The 17,072-nt window shown below is 23.4% G+C and overlaps 1 protein-coding gene across 1 annotated transcript; it reads right to left on the reverse strand.

Annotated features, from left to right (window-relative positions):
• Positions 1-5,393: 5,393 nt before the first annotated feature.
• Positions 5,394-16,835, reverse strand: LOC105364191 (facilitated trehalose transporter Tret1-like). The gene is made up of 6 exons (XM_011502071.1): positions 16,826-16,835; positions 15,588-15,868; positions 9,732-10,274; positions 7,323-7,611; positions 6,357-6,539; positions 5,394-5,611 (listed from the first exon to the last, which is right to left on the reverse strand). The coding sequence occupies exons 1-6, from the start codon at positions 16,833-16,835 to the stop codon at positions 5,418-5,420; spliced, it is 1,500 nt and encodes a 499-aa protein (XP_011500373.1). The 3' UTR covers positions 5,394-5,417.
• Positions 16,836-17,072: the final 237 nt, after the last annotated feature.

A 17,072-nucleotide genomic window follows, 5' to 3' on the forward strand; every position in this document is an offset into this window, starting at 1 on the left:
ATTAATAAAACGTAGCAATAAATATTAGGTAAATGATATTTGCGTAAATACACTTTATATTTTATTTTAATTTATTTAATTTAGATGCCTTAATATATCTGGCGGTGTTAAAATTTTTATTGAATTTACACTAATATTTATATAATTATAATTTTATGATTATCCTGCTACATAGTTTTATAATTTCTATTTTCAAAGAGTCATACTTACAAATTTTACATTTTATTCTACAAATTATTACGAAAAGATTTATAAACTTATCTTTAAGAACATAAACTCTTGTTGTATCGAATTTTTCGTTATCAATTAGTTTTTTTTTATCTTTAAAACATAAACTTAAAATAATTATCAATTCATTTTTTATCAATATTAATGAGTATTTTATTATAGAATTAATGAATAATATAAAAAATTATTTACATATTTGAAATTATTTATAAAATACACTCTTTTTATTTAATATCAATTAAAAATCTTTATTTTTTTAAAACATTTTTTTTTTTAATTTTAAATTTATTTTCATCTATGGTTTATTTTCTTCATATTATTTTCATTTTAACGTATCCCAGTATAAATTAAAATTGAGATAATATTTTCATGTATTCAGTTTATGAATTAATATAATATTATACACATATAGAAGTAAAGTTATAAAATAATAAATTTATCATACCTATTTCAATTCTGAATTACGCTCTTTTATTTAGTATTTAAACAGTTTTATAATTTGATTGAAATATTTATTAACAGAAGTTTCATGTACGAATAGTATACTTTGTATGAATACTTATGTACGAATAGAATACTAGAGTTTTCTATCTGTTCACTTATATTTTAAAATATGTTTGGAATATTTAAAAATGTTTTCTATAAATCATTAGATATTGCAGTCCAAATTCAGGCATTTATTTTATTATATTTAGTAATCATTCATACAGATGAGAACGGAGAAATAGTAACATATGCATATGTGAAAACAGCCACATATATTTATCGATGCAATTATTGAATCAGAGTAATAAAAAAGGCGCATAATAGTCAAGAGCTTCATACGTGCATAATCTGTTAATGTCAGTATAAAGTTCTGTCGTTCATAATGATTCAGATATATATATATCATGACTCCTATATATTGATGAAAATGTCAAGTGATTGTAAAAAGTACAAGCTATTTCAAGTAATCTCCGTAGATTTATGTTTCTGCGTTTCTAGAAGTTGACTATTACCATTCATGATAGTTTTTAATGTGTTCTCGAATAATTCTAAATTATGGTTTAGCTTTTTATTTACTCTCTCTACTACTACTACTATCTATCTACTCTCTTTTCTTTAATTTTCAGTACTATGATTTTTATCATTGCTCTCATAGTAGTATGTCTTTTGATTATTATAAGTTTTAATAACTTCTATGATCAGCATGTAAAGATAATTTTTGAGATGCCTAATAGAGAGATACGTGTTTCATACTCATGTGTTTTAATATTCGGAAATCATGTATCCTGAAACGATAATAAACAAGTTTTAAATGACAATTTCAAATATCGATTTTAATTAATTAACATATAAAAAAATATTTCTATTATTCATAGCTTTCACAAGATATTTTAATTAATAAATATTAATACATAACTATTTTGATGAATACTGATCCAATTTATTAATACTCAAATTGCAATACGAATAATAGAAATGGAGAATGAAAGCGACAAAATTTTTCTATATTTTAAAAAAACATTAAATAAAATTAATAATATTTGATGTTACTAATATTATTTGAAATACAATATTTTTAAAAGATTTTATAAAAAAATATCTTATTATGTAAAACAACATTAATAATAATATTCTGAAAATTCTGAAAATTAGATTGTTATTTATATAATTTTCTATTTTTCATTTAAAAGACAAAAATATATTATATATTAATATAATTCAATAAAATTTATTTAGTATAAAAATGTAATCATAAAAAATTTTTTTATATGTACGGAAATAAAGAATTTTACTATATTATTTGAATTTACAGCATAAAATTAACTCAGCAATATATTTTAATTAGATATATATATATATATATATATATGTGTGTGTGTGTGTGTGTAGTTTTCGTCAATGAAATAAACCTGACTAGTTTAAATGATTTCCTAAAATTATTTCGTAAAATTATCCACGTAGCTTTATTAGTCTTACTCCTTAACATATAAATTTCCATATTGTAATTCTCAATGTTATTGTTAATTCTATGTAACATTATTATAAATAACACATATCATTATTTCAACCCACGCTCATCTAAAAAAATAAAAATAACATAGAATTACCAATAACATGTATAACTATTTCAATTAGTATTTTAGTAAATTAATAATTTTCTACTTTTTTGATAAACTGATCGTTACAAATTTGGAATCCCTTTTGTACATATAATTTATATCATTGTTTATTGTACTCATATAAAAAGAGATTTATTGAATATACTTTTAAAAATTTAACAGATTTCATTTTAACTTTAATATAAATATTTATATACTAACTATAACCAATATTAAAAAATAAAATTGTATTCGGTTTGACAATATAAGTTAATAAGTTAATACAATATAAGTTAAAGTTTAGTAATCAAGAAGATAACATAAAATTGTCTTATTAAATAATTGTATGCAAATTCCAATAAAATTATATATATGTATTTGAAATATCTTTACATTTCTCACGTGTTTCCCGGGTTAATTGGATTATGTTTCTACTCTGAGACAATATTCTTGATAAAATACAGGATCTCGGTTGGCGGAATAAGAAGAATAGAGATAATAAAATTCAACTCCAAAGAGACTATGTTTATGCTGCACCTGGGTGTACTTGTATACTAATATGACCCTGAATTTGATTATTGACAAATGTTCATACCTTTCATCAAGTGTAATATGCATCTAATAGCTCTGCTAAACGCCAAACTTACTTGTTTGAAAAAAATTTCTTTGTTTTATATTTCATTAACTGAATTGAAGAAAATTTGTTTAAACATCCTTAAAAACTATAACTATTGTTAACTATAACTATTGTTATAACTAAAACTATTGTTGTATAATTGATATATCATGTTTAATATGGCATAACATACTGTAGTTATATATTTTATATTACAAATTATGATGCAATTAGTGTTTTATTAAAGTTTTAAATCTTAATATTATACATTTTAATATTTAAATATTGTTTACAAATTATTAATAAATCTTAAATTTATAAAAATTTCATTTTTAAATCTTAGTTTATTTTAAAGTGATTTGACAAAAACGATGCATTAAGAATAAGATTATTGGTCTCTTTTTTTGCCCAATATATGTTCAACCTTAATAGATGAATATGCAAAATAAAATTACTTATCTACATCCAACTAATTACAACAGATTACAATTTTCATGTGTATTTGTAAGTAAATATTTATGAATTATTGTGCTTTATTGGGTGATTCATATTATGCAATGTGGTTGTACGTTATAAATCAATTTACTATTCATATTTTAATCGATTTAGGATAATAATTTATATTTACTCATTTCAAAAAAATAATCGTGTCATTTTTATATAATTTGACAATACAAAGTGTAGTTTACATTTCGTATTGTAATTCTCGAAATACTCAGCCCTTATTTTATAATTACATATAAAATGTATTTAAAAATAAATATTAAAAAAATTCATTAATATATAATATGAATGCAAGTACAAAATATTTTCCATATAGATAAGAATACCATCATTAATAAGAAAATCTATACTTTCAGGCCTACAATTTTAATCTTGTTTAATTTCTAATTACTTTAGAGCTTCGGTACCATTAAAAAATTTTGTTCTAATAAATTTATAAATACTATAATATTTTCATATAATAATAAATTTATGTATAAATTTCTGATTTAGGTCTAAGAAAAGCTTTAATAATTTCTCTTCATTTACAGATATTAAATATAAGTAACAACTTTAAATAGCTTTATTGTTCGCAATTTTACACCTATTATATAATAATCTAGACTTACATAAATTACTGAATTAATTACACGATTCTTTTATTCTTTTATTATAATTCCTTTGGTGGTTTATTTCGATAAGAATTATATTTTTCTTTTACTATTTGCTAAAAAAAATTTCAACTTTTTAACAAATGTTTTATTATGTATTAAAAAATCGTTTCCGGAAATTAAATTTTATTATTGAAATTGATATTTTTAAATTCTTTTTATTTTTGTTTATAAAAAGAAAACTAATTACTATTTTCTGTATTTTGTATTATAACTATAGATTTATAGAAAATTTATATAATTCATACTCCATTTTTTAAAATTAATATTAAAATTTAAAGTATTAATTATATTATTTGAAAAATTTATATTTTTAGCGAATTCGTAATGAATTGAAGTAATATGTAAGAATGTATATACATTTATATAACATAACATTATTGATATGTGCTGTGAAATATTCTTATGTTCAAAATATAAAATAATAAAATAATTCTGCTTAACAGATTTATGATTCTTATGTAGTTTTAAAATATTTGTAAACTTCATAACAGATTACGGAAATCAAAACTGTATTAAAGGAAACTTTAAATTAAGAAAACGTTTTTAATTTCTTTTAATTTAAGTAACTATTATAAAATTTCTTAATATAAAAAATACAGTTTTGCATATAAATTGAATAGCAAAAGTATGGAAAATAAATTTTATATTAATTCATATGTGAGTTTTTACTCATACAATATTCATTCTTTATTTAATAAATATATACATTGTTTCATTTACTCTGAACTTTGATGCATAAAAGCATAAAATATGAATATAAGAAAGTTATTTTATAAAAAATTTTACGAACATAATTCAGAATGAGAAACAAGCAATTACTTCATAAAAAATTATCATAATTATAAAATGACTTCTCATGAAGAAAAATTGTGAATGCATTATTATCAACTATTATATTGTAGATAATATTTTTAATATAAGATTTAAAAGTTCAATTTAGATAAAATTATTATACTTAATATTTATTTCAAACGAATTTAATGATTTTTCATTAGTTATCATCGCCAAAACTACTAACCTATTAGTTCAATATTATCATGAATTATTAATAAATATAAAAAATAAAAGTACGTATGACATACTTCTATGACATAAGAAAATGAATCAAGCATCTTCGTCAATCATCAAAAAGAAAAGTGATAATACTTTTATATTTGTTATAATTGTTTCCATATATTTATTACTCATAATACATTATTATACACTTATTTAATAATATATAAACATTGTATGTTAATAACATCGAAAAATAACAGACTATCGAAAATGAACAAGGTATAAATTAAAATATCTAAAATATATGTTTGTCATTCGTAAGTCTGATATACAATATTAATCAATTACGAACTCATCCTGAATATCCGTCAGCGTTTTTCCTCTTGATTCAATCAGAAAAATCTGAGAAATTATTGTGTTAAGTATGGAGAATACAATAAACAGCCATAATGTTTCGGTTACGCCTAAGTTCATCATCAATGTAGTAATATAAAAGTTCAATACATAGCACAAAGACCAGCCAATTCCAACTATAATCAATATAGAAATAGTAAAATATTATTAAAAACAATTTTCTTCTACTGTCTTAAAAATTTAACAATATTCTATTAATTTCAGTAATAAAGGTACCTAAAAACTGAAAAATTTAAAAATTTGAAGTAGAAACTATTAATTATTGTACTTAGTATAAGATCATAGAATTGTTTATGGATACTTTTTCATTCATAGGTATTTTTCTTGAACGAGTATTTTTTAACTTTATACAATATATTTTATCTTTGTATGAAGTATAGTGAAGCCATGAATAAAAATTGATTTTCTTTACTTAATTTTGCAAACAATTTAGCCCTAGTTAATAAGTTTTTTTTTTAATTTAATAGATTTTCATAGATTTAAATATTATATTTTAATTATTAAAATCATTTTAAAAATCACTTCAAGAAATTAAGGTGTTAATATAACGTATATATATATATATATATATATATATATATATTTACATTAAAAAGTAAAATATATCTAGAAAGTAACTTGTGTACATTAATACGTATATTATCTAGTACGATTCAGTTTCTTTATTATTGCTTGATTTATACAAAAAATTAAAATAATTTAAATACAAACATGTTTATTTTCTAAATATTTATCAATTAATATAAAATATATTTAACCCAATTATTTTTAAGTATATATTTTATTCTGTATATACAGAAGAATATTATATATAGAATATTAGAATTTCATTTTTAATTTTTGTAAAGAAAATTCACTTACCAATTATCGATGCAGTTAAATATTTTACCTCGAAAGGAAATGAATCTGCTAATAAAGACCACGATATAGGACCAATTCCAATATTATAAAATGTTATGAAAACAGCAATTGACGACATTGGCAATATCCAGGAATTCATATTATTTGATTCAAAAACTGTGTCTTTTCCTTTTATGTATGAACCTATTAAATTTATCAATAATGTAAACGAAGAATATGAGTATTAAATAAAATTCACTTAGAACTACGAACGGATGAACTTTAATTTAACAGATTAATATTATTTCGATTCATCTTGAATAATTATTGTTTATTACTTATAATACAGTTAAAAATAATGATACAATAAATGTTTTATAAATATTATAATTTTCTACTTGAAAGTTACATATTATGTGAAATATATATGATGTGTTACAAGTATTATAACTTTAGAAAAATTATCAACATTTACAATCACAATTATCTTTTTTCACTAAATATGTATGATCGTATTCCATTTAAATAATTCAACAAAAAATTATATATTTTTTTCTATTTAATTCAATATTTTTAGTTTAAAAACCTATTAAGATTTTCAACCATATCTGACTACTATTTTATGCATCTATTATTAATTAATAAATTAAACAAAAAATTTATATCTATATGCATCAAATAAATTATATTTATTTATTTAAAATAATATTAAAATAATATTGAACTTATAAAACATTATTATATTATATAATATAATAGAATTTATAATATTGTTACATAAAAATGTAATTTATTGTTTTATAATTGGAATGTAATAAATACATTCTAACTATAATAAATAATAATTAATACTTTAAAAACTTCATGTAATATATAATTATAATTTTTCTAAAATATACTTAATTTCTTGTATTATGTACCATCTACAACTATCAAACTTTTGCAATTAGAGTTATATACCGTCATTGGTGAAACAAATATACGTACCCAATAAAAGTAAAGTACATCCCATGATTGTAGATGACATGGATAGCAACTTTCGACGTCCGAGACGTTTAACAAGTAGCGGAACCAATATTGAGAAAATTATTTGTATGGAGCCGAAAATAAGGCTTAATTGACTTGATAATAACCGGTTTGAACCAGCCAAATCGAAAAGCATTAAAGCATTAAAGATAATAGGACTTACACCACTCAGTTGTTGGCAAGCCATAATGCAAGTAACAGTCGAAAAAACACCCCAAAACCTTTTGTTTCTCAGCACTTTTAACTTTGCCTGAAAAAATATGTTTTAATTTTTTTGAAATTAATTTTAAATAATACTGAAATATAGCAGAAATACATCAGAATTCATATATATATGTGTATATATTCTTATTTTTTGATATTAATAAATGTTATTTATATTAACTCATCTAAGCTAATATTTTTTATTGAGTTAATTGCTAATCTTCAGATTGAAATGAATATTAATTACTAAGATTATTTTTTTCCCGATTATTACATGAAAGAATCCAAAATACTATTATTGTCTCTAGCTGAAGATTATACGTCCATATTTAGCTCAATCACTGATTTTAATGTAAATTCATACGGATCGCTTTGCTAAACGTAATATAACTCTGTACTACACCTATTTTAATTTATATGACTAAATAACTTAAAAAACATTAAATATATATACAGAAGTAGGTAGTCTCTTTTCAAAGAATTTAACAATGTATTTTTTCATAATAGATTTTAAATGGAAATATAATTATAAATTAGAACTTAACTATTCTATTCTATTTTGCCTGACGCCAAAACAATGTAATGGATATTTAAAAATTTACGTTGGATTTCGCAAAAAATATTGTTGCGTATTTATCTAAATTTTATTATTGTGTATCTGTCGCAGTAGCTGTTACAAGAATCTTATAAATAACATTATAGACTCTATGAACTGTTTAATAATTAAAGCAATTCTCAACTCCTTAAATAAAATGTTAATATTCAAATGTTAGTATTATTTATATTTAATAATTAAACTAATATATGAATATATATTAAATTAAGGACATAATTACATAAAGTTACAATAAATAGTTGAAAAACTTTACAAAATATAATTTATTTATCTTTTGCTTTATTATTCTTATATCGATTAATATACATTGCACACGTAGAAAATTACTATTGAGTATGAATAGTATAAAAATTAATGTATTGCATGTGTAAATCGTTAATTTTATAAATTTTCTTAAATAAAATATATGTGGGAGCAAACAATATTTAAAATTACTTCAGAAATGCCACTTAAATAATTTAGAATGAAAATTATATACAAAATTGTAAAGCTTAGCTACATTTTCTTTATATTTAAAATTAAATTGTGATTAACCATACATTTGTACGAACGATTTATAAAAATATATTTTGAATTATAAAAACCACTAGTATTTTATGTTAGTTATTTGACAAAGAATATTAATATTGCCGAATTCCTACTTGTTATCATAAATATAAGAAAATTATTAGAATGACGATTAAAAATTAAATTTTATTTTAAATCATTTCAAATTTATTAAATAGTTACCAGCTGTATTACAAAAGATAAATTCAAATTTTCTTTATTAAATTATATTGTAATGTATTATAAGAACAGAAATTTAAGATATAATAATAAATGAAAATGAATACACAGCAAGCATAGAATGGGAAATAACTTTATCGTTTGTAACAAATATAATAATAAAGTGACAAGCACTTTTTCAAATTCATTAAGTAATTTTTAAAAATTATTATTTTTATGTATACATATATACAGAAAAGTCGTATACACTGAATATATTTTAGTTTTTAAAATGCATTGTCTATATTAAAATTTTACAATGAATGTATTTTGTTAATATTTAAAAATGTAAAGCTTTTTGACTTTGCAGATTTTTAAAGGCATCATTTATCTTTAAATTTGTAAGATCCAATTATTAATATAAATAAATATACGGTATATTGGCTTTTAAATTAATTTAAATATAAGCCGGATTTTTTATTTTTCAGAGAAGGATATAAAGATTATACGTAGTTAGATTTAGGTCAACCAATACTCATTTTATTTGGAACAATACTATTTGTTACATAGCTATATTCAAACGCTATAGTAAGCATTTTTATGTGTCAATCCAATATTTAGATAAATAATAACTAATTTTATCAATATCAACTAATTCAATATTCTCAATAATTCTCTGTTACCCACACTAATAACCATTGACCAAATAAGCGATATTTACCCCAATAGAGAAATCACCCGCAGTCAACTAAAAATATTGATTTCGAATATTCGACGAAAGAATCATTAAAATTCGTATTCCACCGCTTGGAGCAAAAGGTACTCCATCAACGGCAGTCGATGGCTAATGAAAAAAGACCAAGACGGTAGATAAAAAAACCGACAAAATAGAAAAAGAAGAGAAAAAGAAAGCAGAAGCCTCGGACTAGACTAGCCTCGAGGGGTCGATTTACCCGCGGCACAGCGAGCGTGCGCATTCGCTCGATTTCCCGGTCCAGCGCCTCCTTTCCTGCCTGCCCCACCAGACGACTGCTGTCGAGCCGCTGCAGCGCCTCTCTGGCGGCCTCTTCGCCGCCATCGGGCGTCGCCATCATCAGCTGGTAGGGACTCGGGGGTGCTGCGCAACAGAGGAGCCCTGGCAGACATGCCAGAGCGCAGCAAAGGCTGTAGCGCGACAAAGGTAGGACGTCAACATCGTCTCCGTAGCTCCGCGAGGCTGCGATCGCGTACGCACAAAATATGCCGCCGGTAAGCATAGCATGGAAGTAGGCCAGGAGAGTGTCCCGAGCATCGTTACTCGAAATCTCACCGATGTAAAGGGGCACAAGGACGCAGGCGCTTCCGATACCAAGGCCACTCACAACTCGGCCCACCATCAGCATTCGATACTGTCGAACAAGGGACCAATTTCTGTCAAAATCTTAAAGTCAGGCATAACAGAAGGAAGTGCACACGTGCTTCGGACATTTTTTGCGATGGACGGAAATTGATATTTATAAATTGCTCTTGGTTAACACGTTTTCTCTTGACATAATCGACGAGTTTAGTCAACCGAGCCATATTTTATCTGCCATTTTGAAGCTTAAATATTTCGAACTTTAAATTATGAAAGTGTAATAACACATACTACATAGAATAATACTTCGTGTGCACTTTAAACTTCTTTTAAGTGTTATTTATGTAAAGCAATATTAATAAAATATAATTAATCCATTCTTTACAAAAATACAAACAACGACTTTAGCAATATTTGTAATACTCTTTCGTGTTTACATAAAAGATATATTAACCGCAAGAACACAATTTTCTTTAACTATAATTCAGTCTAATATAAAAAATTATTACTTAATTTAATAAAAATATGATTTTGAGTAAAAAGATAGTTATATATTATTAAAAAAATAAATATATTTATATTATTAAAAAAATTAATATATTTATATTATTCTACAAATAAATTCCATTTCATTTCATTAATTTTTCAGTTTTCGTAGTTAAAATAACTTTTTAAAGTTCCATTCAATCTTCGAAATTACAGAGTATTAATCCATAGTGAAACATTTAACTATAGAGAAATAAAAATAAATTACTCTAAAAATAATAAATTATATTTTTGTTTTAATTATATTCATATAGATAAACATCTTATTCTTCTTCTTCTTCTTATTATTATTATTCAAACTTATAGAATTGACATACTACAAAATTACAGTTACTTTTGATTTACAATCATTTAAATCATTTACGTGATTAAATTTATGTATTTAAATAAATTATTTAAATAGAGACATTTTAAGAAAAAATGTTAACAAGAAATAATTTATATTTATGCAAATTTTTACAATAATATAGATTGTATATATTCAATGATATTTTTTTAATACATAAGAAAGTAATTTTTTATGTTGTAAATAGATTGCAGCATGTGAAATTTTTTACTTCGATGTGAATAAATTTTGATAAATAGACCAAGAAAATTGAACGGAATCGGAATAATATGAATATAACATATAATTATTTTCAAGTAAGTTATTACTTAAACAATATATATTATAATTTAAATCAATTTTAAGATTTATTTTCATACTATAAACCTATGTTATATTTAAAAAAATACTATTATAGAATAAATGCATTTTATAAATATTTTATAAATTTAGTAATATGAGATAGTAATTTAAAAAATTACATTGTATACCAATAGGTAAATATTAATTTGAAATATTTTTATGATAATTTTGATATGATTTATTACAAGTAAAGCGAATGCGAAATATTTTCAATATAAGATCTTATGTGCTCTGTAATAGCATAATAATAATAATCTTTCACTAATACAATCATTTTTATTAGATTTCATGCTTCTTCTGATGAAAAATAAACATTTGAAAACAGCTGAAAATTAAATCATTTTGATTAAATTTAATTTAATATTATAAATACCAATTTAATAGGATTTCACAGTAATCAAATTTTCTATCTAATTCATTAAATAAATTTTACAATATCTGTTTAATCTCATCCTGTAACATCTACTTTTAATGAATGTATTTCTTTACGTCACAAATAGAAGTTTAATTTCATATTTGGCATGAAATGGAATAAAATTAAGTGACAAAATTTTTTAATTAATGTAATTAGTTCAATTATAAAACTTTCATTATACCACTATAGTTTTGTTTTCATTTTCGATTATTTATATATATAAATCATATATATTGATTTTACAATTAGAATTACGTTATATTTTTATACAAAAGTTATAATAACTCTAGGTACAGAAGCATTAATATAATTTGTGATTAGGCTTTTGAAAGAATAAATTTTTAATTAAAATTTATAGTAAAAAGAAAAGTAGGCAAAATGCTTATATGCAAATAGCTGTGAAATTAGTTTCAAATATTTCTTTAAATTTTTTTATATGCCAGAAGTTTAATTATACCTTTATTATTTTAATATAAAGTAATATGTAATATATTGAAAATACAAGAAATCAAAGATGATTTTAATACATTGTATTATATGTATTAAAAATCGAAAAATCGAATATATAAAGTGTGAATTCATAATGAAACCTTATAGACTTTTAGATAGTGCTGAGTTTCTGATATGATTTATTATTTTAGTTAAGAGAAGATTTCGGGATTAACAATATATATCAGTGTCTGACAAGATTTGAAATCTCTAACTTTTCTGAAACACGGAGAATAAAAGCCAATGATAAAAGTAAAACAGTGCGAGAGGAAAATAGAAAATACTTTATTTTCAACTAAACGTAAGAATAGATAAATTTGTATTCAGCCGGTAACAAATCAATGTAATTGGACAATAAATTCCTGATGCTTATGTAATATAGTTTTTATTTAATTATTTGTTGCCTTCTTATACTATTAATCTCGATTTGAAATTAAATCTTAATAAACTGCATCGTTCGTGTTTTGTTTGGTAGATTATAATGGTAACGACCAATAGTGAAGGCGATTCGGTGATTACAGAAACAATTATATAGTGTGCCCAACTAACTTATATAGAAATGAGAATAAAAAATCCTTCATTGAGAGTATCAGTAAAGCCACCACAAACTTTTTTTATGAGGTCAAAAAATTAGTTCGCTTTACACAAGAACATAAAACTGTTTTTATAAATATTAGACCACAAAAGTATGCCAAGTCATTACGATTAAGATGAGATGCATTTTACATATTTTAACATTATAGCAATTGTTGATAATCTTGAATATTTTATTAATATTTATTCTTTAATTTACAGAAATTAAGAACTGATTTCATTAGTCAAATTACAATCAGAAGGTGTTATATATTTGCCATTGATTTAATCAATGTAAAGGACGAAGAGCCATAAAATGAAAACGAACAAAGAAATTTAATAGAAAACAGGTACATTCTGTATAAACAGGGACCAATGCGGTGCATTATTGAGAAATGCCATCTAAATGTATATCTGCTTTTTAACAAGATATATGTTATAAATGAGATAAATAAAGTACAATTAAAAGTCTTAGGATAAAGAATATCGTTATTCAATTCAAGGCGAACGTATCCGATAACTGAATTTACGTAATGAGTTTCGCAAAACTCAGTTTCATTTTTCAATAATACTAGCAAGAAGTAAGGTTTAAAATTTTTCAATGCAATTTAACCATAAGAATAATCAAATGTCATCCAGAACTGTTTGAGTATCTGTGTGAGTATAGTTCCGTACCTAGAGGAAAAGTTACTTCCGTAACACCTCTTACTCCGTAGGCAAAGGAAGGATCGCATTTAATACAATACTGTGTACAGTAACTACACCTCAAAGAGAGGTGGAAGGGATACGAGCACGAGGTAGTTAATACTCACATGTGCATCGTGATTACGCGCACGGCCTACAGCTGCGAATTCTCCCGCTTACAGAGCGTGCGCGACGTGTATAAACTGGAGTGCACTCAGCACTTGCAAGTTAAGATCTCTCGGTCAGCTACAGTGATTGGTCCTCTTTAATTAACTGAGGGCAATCGAGTTTAAATATGCTATGTCGTGCTCTTTATTTTCTTATACTGATTTGTTACCCAAACTACATCATTTAACGCATTCTTCGTTTATTCTCTTTTTTTTCCATTTTCTTTTTATATATAAGTTTTTTCCTTGCATGTTATAAAGCGCGAGCCAGGTTTTTCAATAGGCTTTCTTCTTTTTTTATGTAAAATTGTTTTTTTATACACTCCTATTTTTCTTCTTTTTCAGATGAAGTTTATCGACGCGACTTCCGATCTCCAAGAGTGACTTTTTGACACGCTCTCCTATTTTGCCAGAAGGCGATTCAATGTATACATGCAAGCGTGTAGCTATAGGTATGCATAAGAATGAATATAGATATAAATACATATCCATATATGTGCTGAATAAACAAAGCACCTATATATGTTTCGTATATTCGTTTTATACCGAACGTACGTTAATAGTAAAACATATTATCAATAAAGTTAAGCAGTATTTAAATTACAATTATTTTTTATAACGATTATGTTTGAAATCATCGACTTTATTATATTTATTAAGTTTAATATTATGAGAGACCAATTGCTCAAATAAAAAAATAATAAAAAATTTTTAATTTATAAAATTTCATATGTATTGACCTCTGCAATAAATCTGAATAGATACGAATAATAAAAAGAAAAATTATAAAAAAATTAATTCCATTTATAATATTGATAATAAAAATATTTAAAAGCCAAATCATATTAAAAAAAAGAGCAACGAATAATAACATTCAATGTAAAAACATTAGAATTACGACAGTATTTCACTCTTCATATAAAATTAATGAATATATTTATTGTAAGAATATATTCAATATTGAAATAATGAGCTTAGAGAAATGAAAAATCGCGATATGTTCGTCAAATATCTCTGAGTAATTTAAAAAAAAATCACATAGAGCTTTGAAGTCAAAGCTATACGATAACATTCTAACATATATGGAACCAAGTTTGTAGCAATTAATATGATTTTACCGTAATAATTCTACTACTGCAACTGTACGCTCAATCGTATTGCCTTAAAACTGAGCTAGTCATTAGTACAGCTACCTGTAATTTCTATTTTAACTGAACTTTAAACCAATCACCCTTCAATGATCTGAGATATCAATCATTGCTCAATATTAAACATAGATTTCATGAAATAGAAATTTCAAATAAAAAGATTGAAATGAGAATAGAATTTAAGACTTAATATAAGATTGCAGAAAATATTTATCATCTACCTATTATAGATTTTTGTTTTAATTACATAATAGTTTCTAATATTTTTACATCCAAGTTTGAAATTAATACTTACTGGATACAAAACATTTATTAACCACAATATTATATATTTTCATAGTACCTATAAAAAATCTTAAAAATTTTTTTTCACCAAATTGAAATATTTAGCATTTAGTTTAATTTTAATTCGAGAAACTATACGAAATTTGTCTTATACAATGTATTTAATTTAATTTTAATTCAAGAAATTGTACGAAGCTTGCTAGCTTATTAAATTCATTAAAAGATCTAATTATAAATAGAAGTTTCTTGTTTTATTATTATCACTTCTTTAGTTATCAGATATATTTACTGCAATAAAGCCGATAAACAAGTCAATCATAAATCATGAATCATAATTAATAATAAACTAACTTGTTTATATCATACATACCGAGTAATCAGCTAAATAAATTAAAATCCAGCCTAAAATAAGAAGCGGTACAGCCGCAAAAACTAGAGGACCATTCGCGCCTTTCTTGAATCTACGCGGCAGCTTCTTTGTATTTGACAAAACTGCAGGTATTAACAGAGATCCAACGGCAGCACCTGCGCTGACAATACAAATGACGTCGGAAACGTCCACTGAATCCCAGCCAATGGCTGAACTCAGGGCAAGACCTGCCAGTGAATTCCAGCCAAGTGTTACGCCAACTGCAAAGCCAACTGTTGACGCTACAATATTAAAATTACCTGCTATCACCAATCAACAAACTTTTTAGTACTTTTATAAAAATACTCAGAGTCATATTAATAATAAGAATTGGTATATATATATATATATATATATATATATATATATATATATATATATATATACTACAATTTTATCCTTATATCAATTATTTATATAAATATAGTCCTTAAAGTAAATATAATCAATTAAACCCGTATATGTAATTGTACATGAAATAAAAGGGCTTTAATCAGTTATAGTTATCCAAAGGACTATATTTATATAAATAATGGACATAAAAATGAAATTATAATTATAAACAAATTGTAATAAAAATGATATTAAAACGATACATATATACATATATGTAATTTTATCGTATATTTAAATGTATATGGATAAACAATTTAGGTAATTTAATTTTATAATTAACAAATCTATTAAACAATTTATTTATTAACAATGATTTATTTACTAACTACTCTTTGATTATTGACTATAATAAAGCATAAGTGAAATAAGTTATAATATTTAAAATTATACAAAAGAACGGAATTAACTGTTAGACTCGCGATAAAATAAGTCTACTTATTTAATAATAGATACAAAGGATTTAAATATTTGTGAGGAATATTATATATGTATACATAACCATTTTTATTTATTACTATAATATTTTATGATAATCTATTGTATCATCTTTAGTTTAAAATATTTACAAATACAAATTTTTCCTTTAAACATCTACACAAATACAGTTTTATTATTATAATTGTATTAAACTTAAATTCACCCTGACTGCGTATATTTTATTATTCAAATGAAAATTTGAAAAGGCAATAACACAACCATAATTTATAGTTTTAAAAATTTTGAATTTATAAGTTTTACTTGAAACTATTTAGGCGTAAATTAAAAATTCTCTTTTAGTCTGAATAAATTAATATTCTTAATACCTTTTTGCATTCTTGCTTCATAAGTTGAAATCTTATATTTATAGAATATATGGATTAAAGTTATAATATAAATTTATATATATATTACCATATTTCAAGATGAGTGATTTTAGTAAAAACTATAATAAAATATTTATATATATTATAAATCTGCGGCGCATATTTGTATTGTTGATTTATTTTATGGATGCGTTAGATTGAGTAATTATTAGTTATGTTGAATAATTAATCTTGTATTTTCTCCACC

Source organism: Ceratosolen solmsi, unplaced genomic scaffold (genome assembly GCF_000503995.2).
Source record: "Ceratosolen solmsi marchali unplaced genomic scaffold, CerSol_1.0 scaffold10, whole genome shotgun sequence".
In the NCBI taxonomy this organism is placed as follows: domain Eukaryota; kingdom Metazoa; phylum Arthropoda; class Insecta; order Hymenoptera; family Agaonidae; genus Ceratosolen; species Ceratosolen solmsi.